General features: G+C 57.8%; 1 protein-coding gene across 1 annotated transcript in view; it reads right to left on the bottom strand.

The window, feature by feature from the left end:
- TMEM63B (transmembrane protein 63B) overlaps positions 1–20024 on the bottom strand; it is a 23029-nt gene extending 3005 nt beyond the window's left edge. The window contains exons 1-19 of the mRNA XM_029243247.1: positions 19909–20024; positions 13670–13852; positions 13311–13390; positions 13006–13044; positions 11704–11794; positions 10239–10276; positions 9121–9263; positions 8971–9022; positions 8407–8515; positions 7698–7768; positions 5517–5597; positions 4808–4931; positions 4095–4228; positions 3877–4014; positions 3592–3745; positions 2564–2670; positions 2239–2325; positions 1938–2003; positions 565–727 (exon numbers count right to left, since the gene is read on the bottom strand). Coding sequence (XP_029099080.1) covers positions 565–727; positions 1938–2003; positions 2239–2325; positions 2564–2670; positions 3592–3745; positions 3877–4014; positions 4095–4228; positions 4808–4931; positions 5517–5597; positions 7698–7768; positions 8407–8515; positions 8971–9022; positions 9121–9263; positions 10239–10276; positions 11704–11794; positions 13006–13044; positions 13311–13390; positions 13670–13828 — 1836 coding nt within the window. The 5' untranslated portion in view covers positions 13829–13852; positions 19909–20024. The remainder of the gene's footprint in view (positions 1–564; positions 728–1937; positions 2004–2238; positions 2326–2563; positions 2671–3591; positions 3746–3876; positions 4015–4094; positions 4229–4807; positions 4932–5516; positions 5598–7697; positions 7769–8406; positions 8516–8970; positions 9023–9120; positions 9264–10238; positions 10277–11703; positions 11795–13005; positions 13045–13310; positions 13391–13669; positions 13853–19908) is intronic.
- Between the last annotated feature and the right edge of the window lie 21 nt (positions 20025–20045).

Below are 20045 nucleotides of genomic sequence, written 5' to 3' on the forward strand. Positions count from 1 at the left end.
GAGATGGGCGGGAGGGTAGCTCGGGAGCGGCGGGGCGGCCTGCAGGGGCTCAGGGCAGGTGGGAAGTGGGAGGGGGCCAGGAAAGAAGCCAGGGGGAAAAGGCACCCAACGTCCAGGGCAGGGCAGGGCAGGGCAAAGCCGATGGAGAGAGGGGCTGTGGCTGAGACGGAGGTCAGGGTGGGCGCAGTGATGGGGCATTAGGAGGGGCCTTCGAGGCAGGAGGGGCTGGCGGTTGGTGGGCTTGGGGATGGGATGCCCAGAGCCCTCGTGTGGGGTGAGGGCAGAGGGACCCTAGGTCTAGACCCAGACCTCCCCCAACCCCCATCACAGGACACTGGACTGTCAGAACTGGCGGGGGCCTACAGGGTTAGCTGTGTCAACCTGTCACTGTACACATGGGAAAACTGAGGCCCCAGACGGGAAGAGGGTAACCCAGGGCCACGGAACTCGCTGTCCAAGTCTCAGCACCCCGGGCGCCCCCACACTCTAGCACGGCGGCCACTGTCTCTGGTTGGGCCCACTAGGGGGCGCTGTGCGGACCGCGGCTGCCCCGGGTGGCCCTACCCGCTTCACGTTGCGCCTCTCGGCGGCCGAGCGCGCCAGGCAGAGCCGGATCATATACATGAGCAGGCCCGGGATGCGCAGCAGGTCCATGGCGTTGCCGATAAAGGCTGAGGCAATGACGTAGTTCACGAAGAACGCGCCGTTGTCCGGCAGGAACACGCACCTGCGGGCACCGGCTGCTCCAGCTCTGCACCCTTGGGGGACCCGGTGGCCCCCTGCCCACTGCCAGCGTGCCAGCACCCCCAACGTGCCTTCTTCCACGTGGACCTTTCAGGTCAGCCCTCAAAGCACCTGTGTCCCAGTGCCCCGAGTGTGAACCCCAGAGGCAGACGCCAGAGAGTCCACAGATGCCTCCAAAGTAAGCCCCAGACCCCTTCAGCGTGAGTGAGCCCAGAGGCACCCCTACAACTTGTGCCCCATAAAGACCCCCGGAGAGAGTGCTTGAGACCCCTAAGGCCACCAGTGTCCAGGGTGTGATGCCGGAGGTTCCCCCCAACCCCCGTGACCCCAAAGACCCCCAGCAATACCCAGAAGGCTCCCTGCCTTAGACCTTAACCCAGAGTCACCTCCGGAGTGTGAGCCTCGGACACCTCCAGAACTGAAGCTCCAGAGAACCTACCCCAGAGATCTTCAGAGGGGGAAGCCCAGGGACCTTTGTCAGTACCCATGACACCCCAAGTGTGAGCCCAAGATTACCACAGATGGCCTAGAGCAAGACCCCTAGAGCTGGTGCCCACATAAACAGCCAAGGTTCGTGTCCCCCAAGACCCCCTCACAGGGATTCCCGGGGAAGGTGCGATTCCCAGAGAACGGCAGAGGCACAACTGGATGACAGCCCGAGACTTCAGAGGTGTTCCCAGAGCTTGTGCCCCAGAAACACCCCGAAGTGTGAGCCCCAGAGCCCCCCATAGGCACTCTTAGGTGTGAGCCCGAGAGCCTTCCATAGATACTCAAAGGTGTGCCTCCAGAGACCTTCAGGGATACCTCCAGGAACCCCCATGTCACTCCCACAGTACAACCAAGATCCCACTACAGACCTCTCCAAACCACCCGAGTGAAGCTCGACTCCCATGGTTAGTCCCAGGATACAAGCCCCAAAGCCCACCATAGAAACCCCCCAAGTGCGGGCCCCAAAGCCCCAAATACACCTCGGGGGTGACCTCAGAATCCAGAGAGGTTCCCAACACAGACCCCGGGACGTCCCATGTATACACCCAAGACAGCCTGTGGGGCAACCTTTGGGATGACCCTGACTGTGATATAAGCCCCCTCCTCCTCCCCGCTGCAGGGGTGGGAGCTTTGTTGCACCATCCCATGGGGGAATAGCCACCCCCACCACCTGGTCTCCTTCCCTGGGGACCCCGGTCACTCACTCAAACCGAATAGCTGCCTCAGCCAAGAATTTCTTGTCAAAGAGCCAGCGGAAGAAGAGGTCCAGGCTGGAGAGGAGGGGAGAGGAAAGGGGAGGAGAGGACAGGGGAAGAGAGGACAGGGGAGGTGTGGGGCAGTTGGAATGGCCCAGAACACCAGGGGAGGGGGAGGCCCATCCACAAGCTCTGGGGATCCCCCCAGACATGGGCCCCCCCGGCTCTGTAGAGGAGGTGGGAGCCTGAGCTCCCCCTCCCCCTCGGGCAATCCCGGACCCCAGCTCCCATCCCCTCCTCCGAAACCCACCTGCTCAGTCCCAGCGAGGGCAGCAGCAGCACCATGAAGATGAGGAAGGTGTAGCACTTGTGCATGGTGGTCCTGTTCTCCCCCGAGCTGGGGCGGGGGACATGGGGGGGGGGGCAGAGGTCAGATGAGCCAGCCCCCATGCCTGCTCTCCCAGCTCGTATGATGTCCCAGGAGGGAAGGAGGGGGGCTTCCCCAGGTGAGGATGCTGGTCACCATCCCTCCCTTGCCAGTTCTGGGACTGCCCAGAGCAGGGAGCCTGAGGGCAGAGGGTGTGCGCCCAGGAGGACCGCAGTGAGGCGTGGTGTGTGTGTAGGGGGTGTCTCACCGTGTCCAGTGGGCTTCAAAGAAGGCAGAGTAGTAGACGATGGTGGGGAGCAGGGCCGAGAAGCACCACAACAGCAGGGTGGGGAAGAACTGGGTGATGATGGGGTTCTGCAAAGGGCAGAGGGGGGCAGAATGTGTCAGGTGGGGGCAGTCTAGTGGGCCCAGCTTGCTTTGCTTGCTTGCCCCCTCCCCCAGTGAGCCCTGGGCCCCCCAGCTCTCAGGACCTCATGTCAGAAGTCCAGAACATCTGGGGGCCAGGGCCATATGTGCAATCCCAGCATGAATAATATTAGTAGTTAGCATCTCTGAACACCTACTGATCCTGTACTTTTCATGTATTAATTCTTACATGAATGATATTACCCCATTGTACAGATGAGTAAACTGAAGCAAAATGAGAGTCAATAAATTAGCTAGTAAGCAGTGGGTGGGGGGGATTTGAACCCAGACAGCCTGGGGCTTATCGATTACGCTATGATCACTCAATGATTTTCAAAGTGTCTCATGAACTTTGAGGTTCCAAGGAGGTTTGCAAAAGAGGCGAGGGGAGAGCAGCAGAAATGCCCCCACACCATTGCCATCTGAGCGACCTCGCTTTCCTACATTGGGTTTCATGTAAGATTCCTTTTGATGAAGGCCATCAGAATCCAAGTTTGGAAGCCAAGGGTCTGGTCTGACCCTTCACTCTTTGGTTGGAGAGACCGAGGGATTTGGAGAAGGACCTTGTTCAAGGTCACATGATCAGTTTGGAATGGACCCAGGCTCTCTCTTCCCTCAGAGCCCCTCTAGGCGTATGTAAACCCAAGGGAGGCCTCTCCTAGGGGGAAGCTGGCAGGGAGCCCAAGGGAAGTGCACAGAGGGGTTTGCAGCCCAGGGTCGTGTGGGACCTCCTTAGCGGGGCTGGGCTAGAAAAGCGGAACAGGAGCTGGACTGGAGGGCATGTGGTCCACCCCCCGCTGCCAGGAGGGATGTGGGGCCTGGTACCTGCGTTTGGGGACACAGTGTGGAGGGTCGGGGTGTGGGCCTTACATTGAGGTACTCCACGGGCTTGGTGACATTGAACTTGTCCATGGTGGTGATGATGATGGCCGGGGTGGTGAGGAAGAAGAGGAGGATGAAAAGGACGACATTGATGACCAGGCAGCGCAGCCACCAGATGAAGCCACGGATGGAGAGGTGCTCCCTGGGAAGGTCCGGAGGCGTCACTCCAGGGCTGGACGCCTGATCCTTCCCCACCGACACCTAGGGCCTCCCTCTCCCCACTGGAGCCCACGCCGGCCCCAGGAAGCCACCCCGCAATCCCCCTTTGCTCACCAGTAGATGTTCTGGGGGTCAGGGGCGTAAGACACGGTCCAGTTGGAGATGTGCAGGGACTCGCTGCAGGAGGAGGAGCGGGGCTCCCCGCGGCAGGTGCAGCCCTGGCACTTACACACGTTGAAGTCCTTCAGGATGCTGGGGGAGGGGGGCACGGTTACCTGGGACCTGGAGCCCTGGCTAGTCCCTAGGGGCCGGGGCGGGTGGGTGGAGCTCACATGGCGGTGATGGTCTCATTGTGGAAGGTGACGAAAGCCATGCCGAGAGGCTTCTCGTTCACTTTCTCCTTCTCCCGCTTGTAGTCCTCCTTCAGCTTCTGCTCCAGCTTCGTGTAGTACTCAATGGCCTCCACCTGCCAGGTCGGGTGAGGCAGGGCCCTGGTCAGAGCCGCCGGTCCCTGCAGCCCCCAGCGGGCACTGCCCAGAGCTGACTGCAGCCCAGGCACTGCTTTAAGCTCTCCGTCCACTCGCTTATCCTCACAACTACACTGGGAGGTGGGTACAAGTAGCTCTGTCCTACAGACGAGGAAACTGAGGCACGGAGCAGTCCAGAAACTTGCCTAAAGCCACAGAGCTAGTAAATACAGCAAGCTGTCCTCTTGGCTGACCTCTTCTGATTTGGGGTCTGAAAACGTGGTCACTGTAGGGATAGGGGGCAAGCCCAACAATGGGACTAGGGCTTCCAGGAACAGATGGGGACCTGCTTGCGGTCCGCACCCCAGCTTTGCTTCCTCTGGGAGTCTCTTCACCTTGGGGTATTTATGTGCAAGGCGTGCGTGCGTGTGCGTGTTCCTGGGGATGTGGGACGGGCCCCACCGTGGGGTGCATCCACCTTCACTGTGACCTGTCTCCCCGGGACCTTCCAACTCCCCCCTCACCCATCAGGAGTCTCGGGGCCCTGAGGCCTGAGCTGAGGCCAGGATACCCCGTACCTGCTCGCAGCCTTGCACCACACAGCAGCAGAGGTGGCCGCAGGGCTTGGGGTTGATCATGGTGGGGACGTTGTCCTTGCTTTGGAGGTTTGTGAAGTAAAGCTTTCCCCGCTCGGCCTTCTTCCTGTGGGACCCAGGTGCCTGGTCACCTACTGCCCAACTGGGTCTGGCTGGAGGACGGGTAGTAGCCCAGCTCGGGGGTCACGCAGTCCACTCCCCAAGGACGGGGCCACCTTACTCTTTTGGTTTGGTTAGGATGCATGGTTCAGACGTGTCCCCAGCCCAGTGTCTCCCCACCATCCCCTGAGGGGCAGAAGTTCTTCCTATAGTCTGGCCTAAGTTTCCCACACTGTAGCTGAGGAAGGGTATGTCCTCAAATAGGGTGGGGACAGTGGGCCCCTCTCCTCTAACCTCCAGGCCTTGCTCTTTCCAGAGCTGAACTGACAGGCACTCCAGGGGGTGAATTAAAATCAAACGCCCCTTGGGAATTCCCTGGCCAAACAGTGGTTAAGACTCTGCACTTCCACTGCAGGGGACACAGGTTCGATCCCTGGTTGGGGAACTAAGATCCTGCATGCCATGAGGCGTGGAAAATCAAATGTCCCGGGAAACACCTGGAAGGGGAGCCAGGTTCCTGAGTGGCAGCCAAGATGCCCTCCACAAAGGGCAGGGGGCCCTCGAGTGTTGCCCCCGCCCCCAGCCCCATTACCTCTCTGCATCAAGGAACATCAGGCGAGCCACGTTGTAACATGGGCGGGCTTCCAGAACCGTGCAGTTGGGGTAGGCCTCCCTGAAACACAGTCCGCCGCCATCCTCTGCAAGGGACCCTGCCCACCCGCCCCCAACTTTCCCCTGTGACCCCATCACCTTCAAGACACACAGCCCCAATGCAAGCTCCCTCTTTCTGAGTCTGCAAAAATGACAGTTCCCGAGAATAAAACTTTGAAATTCCTCCTCATGCTTATCTGAGTGGGGGGAGTGTACGCACGTAGGCGGGGGCATGTATACCTACGGGGTGCTGGGGACACCACAGCTGTGGTCTGATTCTTGTCTGGGGCTGTGAACTTTAAGTTGAGAGAAGCTGTTTCTAGCATGGTTGTTCTCCTAACCCTGCTCCTAGAAGACCTGATTACAGTCCAATACTTAACCTTGACCATCAGCTGACCCCAACCAACCCACAACCCTGGGCTACAGAATGATCTCTGGCCCAAGACCGACCAGAGGTTGATCCTGAAACCTGACCCGAGACTGACCTCTAACCCTGGCCGGAGACTGATCCTTTACCCTGACCCAAACTGATCCATAACCCAGACCCAAGACTGACCCTGAAATCCTGACCCGAGATTGACCCCACCTTGACTTAAGACTGACCAGATAGACTCTCAGTGCCTGGTACCTGGCAGGGCTCGAGTGACGCTTGCAGGCTAAGTGCAGGAGCGCTTCCTTTTTCATCCTGATCACACAGGGCTCCTTGATCCTAATCCCTCATCTAAACTGAGTCCCTGTCTTTTTCTTTCTTTTTTTTTTAATTTTTAAAGAGGAAATACCAAGTGTTAAAGATTCAGGAGACATGGTTCTAAAGTAACAAGATGGACCAAACCCACGAGAATTTGGAAACTTAAATCTGGGATGGGGTCCTTGAAAAGCACTTCCCAGGAGGCTTCAGACTTTTCCCCAGACACTGCTATTGCTCAAACCATTTTAGGGTTCCTCTTCGGAAGGGCCTTTAGCCCTGTGGCAGGCTGAGCCCTCATTTTCACCCGACTAATCTCTAATCCCCTAATCCCCAACACACAGGTTCCCTGATTTTGTACACAGGATAACCCCTGATTGTGCTGGGTCAGTCCTCCAACCCAGACAGACTGCCGACCTGGACCCCAGACCCTGCCTGATGCTGACAGCTAGCCAGGGGCTCCACGAGGACAAGGGCTGCGTCCTGCTCAGCACCACAGACCCAGGCCTGGGCCAACAGCCTGCACATAGTAGGTGCTCAGTAAATATCCACTGTGCTGTGGAATGAACGGGTCAATGAAAAGGCTGTTCCATAATGCTCACTGTACCGATCCTAAAAACTCCAGTTAGGATTGCAGTCTCCCCAACTCCTGCTCATAGGCTGACCGCTAATTTTAATCGGACTGTTTCCTAAACAAAATCACCCACTGACCCCTGAAACAGACAACTTGGACAGTGAGCTCCCCACCGATCAAGCCTGGCTCTTCTTTGTCTCCCTGGGATGAAGCACATAGTAAGTGTACCATAAACAGTGTACTGGATCAATGGATGCCCCGAGAGCTGGATGGTCTCGTACTCATTTTTAGAGTCCCCAGGCCATCACAGTGACCTCAACAGCACCTGAGAATGTTTGCTGAATGGACAGATGGATGTGTGATAGGATTCCTAGTCCTGTACGCTGTTCTGGCCACCTGGAGGTGTACATCCACCCCCTCACTAAGACAGACTTCCAGCTAAAAAGCGTCTCGGAGAACATGCAGTCCAGGCTCTCCTGGGCTCCTTGAGGATCCACTGAAAGCCGAGGAGCTTCTCCCTGCTAGTCTGCACACAAGCTCTGGAATGCCACGCACAATTCTGAGACAGCCACACACCCCAAGGGCCCGTGGACCTGGGGTCGACAATCCATGACCCTGTTCAAGCCAGGAGGAGAGGCCCAGGGGACTCATTTTTCAAGTATTTCTCCTGCTCTTTGAGGGCTCTGAAGTCCAGCCCAAGTGCTAGACCGTCCTGGAGTCAGAGAATTCTTCCTTAGCCTAATCTCCACCCCTCACTGCAGCCCCTGACCCTCCCGAGAGAGAGGCGTGTGAGGGTGCTCTTGGAGATGAAAAGCAAAGAAGGGTCCACAGGTCCTAGGGGTGGGAGTGAAGGAGCTACTCACTCAAAATGCTTCTTGATCTTCTCTGACTCTGCATATTTGGAGATTCCGTTGATGAAGAGAGTCCGCTTCACCTGGGGTGAGACGGGGCAGGTTGGCCTTCCTGAGGCTCCGATCCGGGAGAATGCAGGGAGGGGTGGGGAACAGGTGAGCAGAGAGGAGCAGACAGGAGTAGGAGGAGGCCTTGGGAGAAGCCAGGCCCAGGGAAAGCAGGGGGAGTGTTTCTAATAGAAATCAGGCAGTGAACAGAGTGAGAGCCCCAGGCCCCTTGCTCCCTGAGGGGTTACACAGTGGGAAGAGGAGGTTCTACTCTCAGATCCTCAGGCTGTGAGGCCCCAGCACAGTGGGTGGCATGCAGTGGGCATTCAGTACTGGTTTGGGGAGTGAATATTGAAGGAGAGGGACAATCACTCCCGTAATACCCACCGCAGGTATTTCCTGCCCCGGTGCCTTACGGCCTCACCTCACCCCCACCTACCTCGGGAGAGGGACTGTTCTCTCATTTCACAGATGAGGAAACTGAGGCTGGGAGAGGTAACTTAACTGGCAGGATGGTGGGGCAGAGGAATCCTGAGCTGCTGAGCCAGGATTCAAAGCCAGCTGGCCTCACCCGGAGCCAGCCAGCCGATACCCTTTAGGACTCGGGCAGGAGAGGCCTGGAGGGAAGGGGAGGGGCTGGGCTTGGGCGCGGACCGGGCTCTGCTCCACTCACCAGGTCGTCCTCCTTGTAGCGCATCTTGGAGGTGTGTCTGCGCATGCTGTAGACGGTGAGCAGCAGGTACAGGAAGGCGAAGGAGGTGTGCAGCCAGAGCAGGTTGTTCCTGGAGGGCAGAGGGGTGCATGGAGCCACGGGGGCTGGGAACACTCTCAGACACCCGCAACCTCCCACTGTTAATTAAACCCTGGTACAGGGCCGCTAGAGCACTTCTGACCCCCTCCCGAGGCGGGCCCCACACCCCACATCCTCTAGACCCCAAGATTGTTCCATTCCAACTGAAATGTCCCCAAGAAGTCATCTCTTCATGCCCTACCTGCTGGCTATACTGCCCTCCAACCATCACCAACCAGCCCTCCTTGGCCCAGGGTTGCACACGGCTCTTTATCTGGCCACCCCTGGGATCTGCTCCTTCTGTTTCCATCTTAAGCCCTCAGGGACCCACAGCCATCCCTGCAGCCTCAGCATCTCTCCCCTGAACACTCCCTTTTTCCTCTCCTCCGTTCCCACCCAGACTCTGGCCGCAGACCCAGGCCTCACTGACCAGCTTCCCACCCTTACCCTGATTTCAAGTTGGCAATGGTGGTTCTCCCGAAGCTGTAGGCATTGTTCTCTGGGGGGTGGGAGGAGGGAGAGGACGACGGTGGGGTCAGGGCACATCCCCTCCTGCCCCCTCCTCTCCCCGCCCCGCCCATCCTGGCCCTCACTGACCCAGCAGGTCCCCTGAGAAGTTGACGGGCAGCACGATGCCTACGGAGAGGACGCCCACGACCACCAGCAGCCCAATGATGTGTCGCTGGAAGGACAGGTAGTGCACAGCGTCGCCACCACATTTATCCCGGATCTCGTCATCCCTGCAGGCGCCGGGGACAGAGGGATGCGGTGAGGACCAGGGCAACAGAGGGGCCGCTCGGCTCGCCTGCCCTTGCCCACCCCAGCCCACGTCCGCCCTAGCCCCTGCCAGTCTGGCAGCAGGATGGGGTTGAAAGGGGGGGCTCTGGGTTGGGTCCCCCACGTTCTGGGAGGGGAGGGAGGAAAGAGAGAGAGGGAAAGGGAGGGAGAAAAAGGAAGGATGCAGAGAGAAGGGGAGGGAAAGGGAAAATAGAGGAGGAGAGGGATGAGGGGGGAAGAAAGCAAAAGAAGGGGAGAAAGAAAGAAGGAAAAGAAGGAAGACTGCAGAGAGGAAGAACAGTGAGGAATGGGGAGAAAAGGATGTAAGAGGATAATCTGGAAAGGGAGGACGAGGATGGTGGCAGGAAGAGGCAGAGGCGGGAGGGAGGAGGGAGGTCTGGGAAGCAGTGGCGCTTTAGGGGTGCTGGCGAAGCCCTTTAGACTTGGGGAGGGGCCCCAGGGGCCCAGGGCCGAGGGCGGTGGTGGTGCTGACCTGTCCGCGCTTCCTGCCTCTCTCAGGGCTCACTGCCTGCCTGCCACACTCTGGCTCCATCTCCTGGCCTCTGCCTGCTGGGTACTGGCTCCTGCCTGCTGCGGGCTGGCTGCTCCCAGCCTGCCTGATGCCCCCACCCGCTAGCTGCCCGAGACTCTGAGGCGGCGGCGTGAGCCCCTGCTCTCATGGGGTGGCAGGGGTGGGGAGAGCTGAGGGCAGAGCGGGACCCCAGGCAGGTGGGTGCACAGGAGACTGTCAGGGGGTAAAGTGAGGCCGGCTTGGAGGAACAGCAGGGGCCTGGCTCCCTGGAGCAGGGAGGAAGGTGCTGGGCTGGCTAGGAGCGCTAAGGCCCTCAAAGCTGCTGGTCTCTGGACTTTGCAGGGAGATGACAGGTCTGAAGTTTCTGTTTCTTTCTTTCTTTAGAGCCTGAAGACCGTTCACTTACTTTATCCTGAAGATGGCTGTCAGCCAGGAACAGAAACCCTGTGGGGACAGAGGGCTATCGGCTAGAGTCCTCACCCCACCAGCCCGAGCCTCCCTTCCCCCTCAAGCCTGCCCTCCAGCCAACCCCGACCTCGTACCCACCTGCAGGCTGTGGCTCACCTGTCACAGCTCCCACAGTCCCCACAGAAACTAGCTCATCCCCAGAGAAGGGGACAGGAAAGGTGCCAGCCCTCAGAGAAGAAAAAGGACCAAGGCCAAAGGGGGTCATCGGCGGACGCTCGTGCCCAGAGTGCAGATCCCCACAAACACCCAAGGGGGCAGCAGAACTGGAGAAAGTCCTGCAGTTGTGTGGGCCAGGGTGGGGATGGGTGGGGTTCAGGGTTCTAGGAAGGGACCTCAGGCCTGCAGCTGACATGGCGAGTTTGCGACGTGGCTGCCAAGAGCAAAGGGGTGAGCTACGCTGCCCAAGGTCCTGCACCTGCCTTCCAGGATGCCCCAGAGGGACCGACCCAGGGTCACCGTGAGCTGCAATGTCCTGCTCTCAAGCCCCCAGGCTTGTCTTCAGACAGAGACCCCACTCAGGGCAGAGTGGGGATACGCGGGGCAGGGCCGGACAGGGAGACCCTCCCTCAACTTCCTACCGGGATGAGGGAGAGAGGTGCCCTCCAGCTAAGATGCAGGACTGTGCTACCTGTTGCCAACACCACCTGAGTCTGGGGATCATCTGGACACCGCTGGCTGGCAGGGGTGATAGCTTTGCTTTGCCACTTACCAGTATGAGTCCAACTCGGGAAGCTGACAGGCTTCTGCTATGGCGGCTACAGGAGCTGCCGCCCCCAGGGCCCACAGCCTAAGCTGGACTGATCGGTGCCACCCTAGGGCCTGAGGATTAGACTTCTGGCCAGGATTAGAGTTCTGACCCCGGCAGAATGACAGAGGGCCAGGCAGGAGTGTGGTGTCTGACCTGAGAGGGGTCTGGGGTCCCCTTGCATCACCAAGTACATGCCTTGTCTACAGGGGCCCCTGCCCCTCAGCTCCAACCTACAAGCAGGTCAGCTGGCCCCAGGCAGCCAGGGGCTGCCAGCCTGCAACCTCTGAGCAGCACAATGGATTGTGTGTTTTGCTAGGTGGGCCTGGAAGGCTCATTATTACTTCTAGAACCACATCTAAGAAAACAGTCGTCCTTAGCATTGATCACTGGAGGCAGGCACAGAACTCTATCGGGGCAAATGACGTTTAGAAATCACAGATGTTCAACCTATGCTGGTTTGGAGGCTGCCACAGAAGACAGAGCCAGGAGTTCTGGGTTCAGGGGCTACCCCGTGGCTCTCGGACAAGCATTACCCTTGCTGAGGAGAAGGCCACACTCCACAGGCCCCTGACTCCGTAACACTGGAAGCTACAGGCTGCGGAGCCCACCTGCCCTGGAGGAGGGGGTGATAAGAAGTTGGGGGGACGGCACTCACATTGTCTCTTTGGTCAAAGTCGACGGAGCTGGAGACAGACGTGAGACGCTCATACCGGTCATGACTGTCCCCGTGCATAGCTGAGGCCACACTGGGGGTGGGGAGATGAGAGATCAGAGAGCTGGTGAGTCCGAGTCCCTGGGGAGCCAGGTGAAGTGGGTGGGCTTCCACTCCAGAGCTCCAGGGTCCAGACAAGGCACAGAAAGCGCAGAGGCAGAAGCGGGGATGAGTGACTGCCCTCTCCCTGCCTCCCTTAAACCCGCCCCTTCCCTTCAGGGGGCCCGGGGGACCTGGGGGGCACTGACGCAGGGCATGGGGGTGAAGGGAGGGGGTAGTGTTCATCAGTGCCCCGTGGAGGTTGAAGGAAGAATGTGAGCCGGCCCTGCAGTTCCGGAGCTGACCAGTGGGGGACGGGGGCGCAGATCCCACACGGGGCACAGGGCAGTGGAGGGGGTGTGGTGAAGGACAGGCTGGACCAGGAGAGCCCTAGAAGTCCCGGGGGTGAGGGGGGCTGGGGGGGTGTCCTCCACCCTCCCTGTTCCCTGACCCCAGCAGCTGCCTCAACTCCAATGCCAGGCCTATAGACTCCAATGCCAGGCCTATAGACTCCAATGCCAGGCCGATAGACTCCAATGCCAGGCCTATAGACTCCAATGCCAGGCCGATAGACTCCAATGCCAGGCCGATAGACTCCAATGCCAGGCTGACAGACTCCAATGCCAGGCCTATAGACTCCAACGCCAGGCCTATAGACTCCAATGCCAGGCCTATAGACTCCAATGCCAGGCCGATAGACTCCAATGCCAGGCCTATAGACAGAGATGGTGATGGACACAGAAGGCCAGACTCAGAGCTTCTCCGGCAGCCCCCCTCCCAGGCCTCCAGAAGGGGTGAGCAGGGAACCCTGGAATAGGAAGAACTAGCTGTTAGGGGGTGAGAAGCCACTGGAGACACCCAATCTTGTCTCTGCAACCAACAGGACGACTATACTGTGGGTTCTCGGGAGGATGGCTCCTCCACCCCAGCGAACCAGGACTGCTGAGGCCTGCGTGTGTGGGGCACAAGGGGAGGGATTTCTCCCAGGCTGGGGGCCAGAGGGAGAGACGGGGGAGTGCGGCAGAGACAAGCTGGGGAGCCCCCTGCTCTGCAAAGCACATCACCTGCGTTAATCCGAACACGAGCCTGCAGAGGAGAAAGCTGAAAAGAGAAACCGGCAACGTGGCAGGAAGAGAAGAGAAGCATGAAAGAGAAGAAAAGGGAAAGCTGGTTTAGTGGGGATGAGGGGGCTGCTGCCCCACATACTATTCCTGTTCCACTCGGTCCCTCTCCTGCCGCTGGCGCCTGGGGACAGAGAACAGACAGGGTTAGCGGGGGCAGGGGTGTGTCTCCAGGGACTGGCAAGGGACAAAGGCCCAGCTGTGGGCCCTCATGCCCACTCTGGGACCAGTCCCTCTTCATCCCCCCACCAAAGAGGATGAGAACGGGCTGGCTCTCCTCCTCTCCCCGAGGAGTGTGGACGAGATGTGTGGGTGCACGTGTGCTGTGTGCGCATGTGCGTGCACACGCAAGCCTGTGTGTAGGGGTAGCGGCGGGTCCCGGAGCCTTACCTGTCTGCATCTGTCACCAAGGCCAGCCGCCCATAGTCCCAGGCCACCTTCCGGAGGATAGAGAACAAGAACAGCAGTGCCTGAGGAAGGAGAGGGTGGTTGGCAGGAGGAGAGGCCGTTCACCCCCTGGACTAGCCGGGACGGCAGGGCAGAGGGGCAGAATTTTTGTCTTAGAAAGGGATGACTCTGGCTGGGGAGAATGGTCAGAGGCTAGGCTTGGGCTGGGTGATGGGCATTCCCTCCTGCAGTCATGCCTGGGGAGCCAGGGGCAGGTGGGAGAGTGGTTAGAGCTGCAGGTGTTGGCCAGCTACATACAGGGTGTGAGTGCCAAGCGTGGAGGGTGGCATGTGGGCACTCACAAGGAAGCACATGAAGTCCAGAGCCAGCACGGTGGGGACGCCCCCGAACGGCAGGCCCTGCAGGACGGTGCTGCGGATACGGGCGCTGTAGCAGTAGTCCTTGGGATTGCTGTTGTTGAGGGCTGTGGTGCCCAGTGTGGCCAGCAGGAAGGGCAGCATGGCTGCTACTGCCGCATGGTCCTCCTGGGAAGAGGGCAGAGCAGTCAGCTGGGCTCGGCCCCTGTCCCCCTCACGGTTCTGGTCATGGCTCCGGCAGGATGGGCGTGGGCAGGGGACAGTGAGGGCAGATCCCGGGGCTGCCTGGGTGGGTGGAAGCTGTGGCCTCTGGAGATAAGGGCCTGGGGAGGAGAGGGTTGAGTCACATGGATTTACCTTCACTGGCTCTCGGGATGCAACCCCACCCTGGATCTAGAGAACTTGGCTCAGGTCTGGACTAGGGAGACTGGTTTTTCTAAGCTGGAAGCTGTCTGTGAGTCTCTAGCATTTACCTCCATACACACACATTGCCTCTCCCTTCCCTCTCTCTCCCAACACAAACTCTCTGCCTCTGTCTCTGTCTGTCTCAGGCAGGGGGCAGAGCTGAGCCTGAGGGAAGATGGAGAGGGTTCTTAGGTCTAAGTGGAGGGGTCTCTAGACCAGAGGAGGATGGGTCAGGAGCCAGTTACCTAATCCTGATCTTTTCTTTCTACCCGTATTAGAAAAATGGCATGGTTTCATTTGCTCAGTTTTCAAGTCTGTTAATCACCTTCCCAATACAATTGGCTTCAAAATAAGATGTTCAGCTTTAGAGTTGTCCCTCTGTCCTCAGAGTAGGGGTCTGAGGATGGAGTCAGAGTGGGAAGTCCATTAAAAAGCAGGACTTCTGGGGCTTCCCTGGTGGCACAGTGGTTGAGAATCCTACTGCCAATGCAGGGGACATGGGTTCGAGCTCTGGTCCGGGAACATCCCACATGCTGTGAGCAACTAAGCCCGTGCACCACAACTACTGAGCCTGCGCTCTAGAGCCCGCGAGCCACAACTACTGAGCCCCCTCACCACAACTACTGAAGTCCACATGCCTAGAGCCTGTGCTCTGCAACAAGAGAAGCCACCGCAATGAGAAGCACACACACCACAACGAAGAGTAGCCCCCGCTCGCCACAACTAGAGGAAGCCTGCGCGCAGGCTGCAGCAACGAAAACCCAATGCAGCCAAGAATAAATAAATAAATTTATTTAAAAAAGTAATCTCTGAGAGATTAAAAAAAAAAAAAGCAGGACTTCTGGGTTTGTGTGACCTGCCTCACTCGCCCCAGCTACACCTGTTTACCCTCATTCTTTTTCCTGGGCCACGGCAGCAACTACACCTTTCCCCCCTCCAGCCTCCTCACCTCTTTCCAATTTTCTTTGCACCTGAGTTGTGAGGACTACAACTCCCAGAGTGCCCTGCTCCTGCCCCTGGAGCAGGGCAGGCTGGGAATGCCATGCCCTGCAGCGAGGTTCTCCATTGGCAAAGGAAGGGAGAGTGGGTGGGGGCCTCTCATCTGGCCCAAGCCCCCTGCAGCCAGGGTAGTGTCCTCCGGCCTGGTTCCCTGCCACTGTCTGGTTGTCCAGCCCTCTACAGTCTGGTGGATGGGTAGGGAGGAGGAGGAAAGGGGCAGCCAGCCTGGATGCCTGGATTCTGGAAGTGCCTGGGGACCGAGCTGAGCCCGGTTCTGGGGAGGCCCCTGGGACGGAGGAGAAGTGTGGCCGTGGCACCACCGCCCCACCCCCATCCTACTGGAGGGCCCCTGGGGGCCCCTTCTGCTGACAACACTGAAGCTCTGCTTTGTAGGTGTGTGTGCGTGGGGTCCCCAGGGAAGAAAGGAAACCAGGCAAAGAGAGAGAACAACAAACATAGAATCGGTGACTGCAACTCTGGAAAGCAAGCGTCCCCCAGCCCCCGGGGGTGGTTCGGAAGGTTTCTCCTGCCCACCAATCCCATATTTTCCCCTGCCTCTTCCTAACATTTCAACTGCAGGGCAAGACGCACTAGCTCTCAGATGGAAGGGAAGCTGGGGTTGTCTGTGTGTCTCACTTGGTCCCAGGGAGTCTCTGAAAAGCCTGGGTTAGGAAGGCTAAGGGAATAACTGCCCTGTGTGTTATGCCTCCCTCTTCCTTTCCAGCCCAAGTTGCCTTAAAAAAAAAAAAAAAACACCATTAACTTAGTAATTGTAGCAGGTGCCATGTATGGAGCGCCCACTGTTTCAAGAATATATACATTTTTCATTTAATCATTGACACTCCAGAGTTGGATGTCATTGCCATTTTAAGGTGAGGGCATGGGGCTCAGAGAAGTTAAGTAGGTTTCCTGAAGTCATACTGCTCATAAAATAAGGGACCTGGGGATCAAACCTAGGTCAACTTCTTTCTAGAGCTTTAACAGTTTTCAGGGCACCTTGATGCTTTCCTGATGCGCCTAGAACAGGACTCTGCAGACTACAGAAGCTTCGATGAACACTCATTACGTGTTCCCTGGCTAGAGAACACCACAGCACTGTGAGAATGTGTGTGTTTAGGTGTGTAAACTTGTGTTGATATGTGTATCTGTGTGTGTGTGGGGTGGGAGGTGGAGAGCTGGGTGACTACATGGCAATCCACGGAAATGAAGAGAGTCGTTGGTCTCTAAGTGGGGGTGTGTATCTGGGTGTGTCTGGGAGCCTTGGTATGTAAACATAAGGTGCACCAGGAAAGGTTAAAGGTAGGTATAGGTATCTTGCTGTGGTAACTGGGGGGCCTCTACACAAGTCCCCCCTGCCTTAAGTCCCAACTCTAATGCACTCCAGAAATCGATCCAGCCCATACCCACTCCTTGCCTGTTTCTCTCCAAAACTCCAAGGCTCCACCAGGCCAGAATGTAATGGGTACAAACCCCTGGAGCAGCATCCCCCTTCCATTCTATCCTCTCCACTCCAAGAAAGGTGGAACATTCTGGGAGCTCCTACATAAGGGGACCCAGTAGAGTAGGTGAGGGTCCAGGTACATGCTTAGTAACTGAAGTCACCAGGTCCATCTGCTGCCTCCCTCTTTACAGTCACAAAGCACTCTCCCCTCTGCAACTGCACTGCTCTTCCCACCTGCACCAACAGGAAGGCAGGGCACACTCCCCATTTGACAGGGCAGGAAGCAGGGACTCCAGTGGAGAAGCCACTCACAGGGAGGTCACAGGGCAGGAAAGGGTGGAGCCAGGGCTGGTGGCTCAGCTTGCTGACAGGGTACTCCAAGCTCTTAATTGTGGAGGCGGGGTTGCTGGGCTCAATTTCACCCGGAGCAGCTGCTCTCAAAGCCTTCACTGAGAGCAGATGAGAGAAGGGAAGAGACTGAGGCAAAATGTTTGGGGGAGAGAGGGGCAGTTTATCCACTCCACAGGGTTGCCTGAGCAGTGGTATCCCAGAATTTCTCTAGCCTGACACTGAGGCTTTAGCTGGAAGTGTGCAGGGAAAGTGAATCGAGGATTTTATTTCTAGCTAACTGATGGTTACTTTATCATCAAGAAGTGTTTGCATGGTGGGGGTGGGGTGGGGAGGGAGCTATAAATTAAAAGTTCTTTTCTTAAAAAGTTATTAGGAAAGATTTAATTTAGGGCTTGGGATCATAGGAAGGCAGTGTGGTCTGTTGGGAGGAGATGAAGATGGAGGCTAGTTTTGTTACTATGTAACCTGGGCCTCAGTCTTTCAATGTGTAACAAAGAAATATTAATGCTCCATCCCTACCAACTTCAGAGAGATGGTCAAAAATGCATCCACAAATGAGGATAAAAGTGGTAGGAAAAGAATGCATTTATCAAATACCTATTTAACTCGTATTTTGTGCCAGGCACTGTTCTAAGTGCTTTACAAATGTTATCTTGTTTACTCCCCATCACAACACTAGGAGGACACTGAGGTACAGAGAGTGTACATCACTTGTTCAATGGCACACAGCTAGTCTGTGATAGATCTGGGTATGGACCTAGGCAACCTGGCTCAAGCCCATGCTTTTAACCACCTCACTTTTCGGCCTCAGCCAACAGAGGAGCCACTTCCATCAGGATACTGGTGGCTGGGGGCTGGGGGTTGCCACCTACAGCTCTGGAGAAAATGCCACATCCTATTTCTACCTGTTTGCCTTCCCTCTTGCTTCTAGCTCCCAGACCTTCCACCCTGGGTTTGTGATTTCAGGTTCTGAGGCAGGTGTAGGGGACCAGCAACAGAGCCTGGTGGTTAAGAGTACAGGCTCTAGGATGAGACAGATCTGGCTTCTGACCTGGCGACACTACCTCACCACCCTGGGCCTCAGTTCCTTCGTCTGTAAATGGGGATAATAATTCAGTCATGTGCTTGTTTTGAAGATTAAACAAGATGATTTAGGTAAAGCTCTTAACACAGTTCAAGGTACAAATGGATTCTAAAAAAATTAGCTACTGTTATCAATAAAGTGTGGAATAAAAGGGGTTGGTTTAATGAAGGAGAACTGGTAAAAAGCAAAATAAAACAGAATTTAATATGCTAGAACCCCTCAGTCTGGATGGGCTTCTTGTCTAGACCTAAGGGCTTACACTGCTTTCAGGACTCTGCCACCGAGTGGCAGAGAATGTTTCCAAACTCTTCAAACAAACTGATCCATCTGTAGCAGGCTGGGAGGTGGGGGCATGGGAGGGTGGTGCTATGCCAAGATGGGTCAGAAGTTCAGGGTATTGATCCACTAACAGGCAGGGTGCCAGGCTCTTTACCTGTACTATCTAGTTTGATGCCCATGAGTAATCTCGTAAGGAGATGGTAGTAAACATACTTTTTAACTGACACTAAGGTTCAGACAAGTTAAGTAACTTGTCAAGGTCGCACAGCTAAAGAATGGCAGAGCTGGAATTTGAACCCAGGTCTCCAAAACTGTTGTAATTGGAGGGAACTTGTAGGATGTCCAAAAGGGGATTGTTAGCTACTCACCACCTGCCTTCTGCCTTGACACATCCCTACCCACCCACCCATAAGCCAAGACCCAACTGGGTGAGCCAACAGCAGGCCCCAGCATGTGCCACCTGGGGCATGCCAGGGCCTGGACCCTCTGGTACCCTGGAGGACAGTCATGCTGCCAGCACCCCACCCCCCCAGCCCCCCGCTGAAAGCCTGACAGACACTGTCACTCCCCTCCTCACATGTTCCTGGGAGGCAGGTCTGGGGGCCCCTCCTCAGGAGGGGCTAGGGTGGCCTTACTCTTCCTGGGCTGCTGCAGACCCAGGGAGAGGCTAGAGAGTAGTATTGGGTACAGAAGTCCTGGCCCTCCCGCCTGTGCGCCCCCCTCCCCCCCTCCAGGAAAGTGGAGTGCTGAGCAGCCAGACCTCCACCCAGGGGACCCAGGCAGGAGGCAGCTCAGAGCCCCAAGGGCAGCCGGCCCCTCTGACCTCTCCTCTCCACTTCCCAAGCGTCCTTCTCTTCTGGGGAAGAAGGCGCCAAAGCTTTGGGACTGTCCTCCCTAGGTGGTCCAGCAGGCCAGGAGGGACAAAGCACACCGCCCCCGCTCCCCCCAACAGGGCCTTTGCCCCACTCCGGTTCCGAGTCCGAATCCTTTCCCCACCGCACCCTCCAACGCAGGCCCGGGCGGCTCATGAATGAACTGTACTGTATGGGGCGCAAGGAGAGGACACACTCCCGGGGCCAGTCGCCTCCCCAGTCCTCCGACCAGTCCCCAGACGGACCGGGGGCAGCGGCCGGCCTCGCAAACCCTGCCCTTGCCGAAGCCCGAATCCCTGCCCCGGGCCGGCTTCTGGGGTACTCGGCCCCTGGAGCAGGAGAAAAGATAAAAGACACTGAGGACACTGGACTTGGAGACCCTGGAATTCAAAACTCGGGGGCGGGGGCGGCAGATTCCCCACAGCGGCGGCGGGCTGATGGGGCGCTGCTGGAACCGCGGAGGGGACGCGCACCTGGACCGGGCAGGTGGGAGAAGAGTGGCGCTAGGGGGCCGGGGGCGGGGGTCCCACCCCTCAGATCTCTCGAGGGGTGGGGACAGAGGTAGGTGTACCTCTGGACCCCCGGCAGGGGTCGGAGCACTCACATGATAGGCTCAGGACGGTGCGGGGCTGGGGGCAGCGCGCGGCACCCCTGGTCCCGCGGGCCCGGGCACCTCTGGGTCCCGCAGGAGGTTGAAGGGAGGGGACGCGCAGCTGAGACCGGGGTTTTTCTTTGGGTGGTGGTGGGATCCTCAAAGAAAAGAGAGGGGGCTGGGGAAGGGTCTCGTACTCACCCCCAGGCGCAGACTCAGCTCCGGCTCGGAGCCCCGGGTTGGGGCGGGGCGGGGCTGGGGGAGGGGGAGGGGAGTCGCTGGGCGGCTGGAGCTCCGGGCTCCTGCGGCGGCCGCGGCAGTGTCTGGGGGAGGGGGAG

The sequence above is a fragment of the Monodon monoceros genome, unplaced genomic scaffold (genome assembly GCF_005190385.1).
Source record: "Monodon monoceros isolate NGI ecotype Baffin Bay Population unplaced genomic scaffold, NGI_Narwhal_1 Super_Scaffold_3, whole genome shotgun sequence".
Lineage (NCBI taxonomy): Eukaryota > Metazoa > Chordata > Mammalia > Artiodactyla > Monodontidae > Monodon > Monodon monoceros.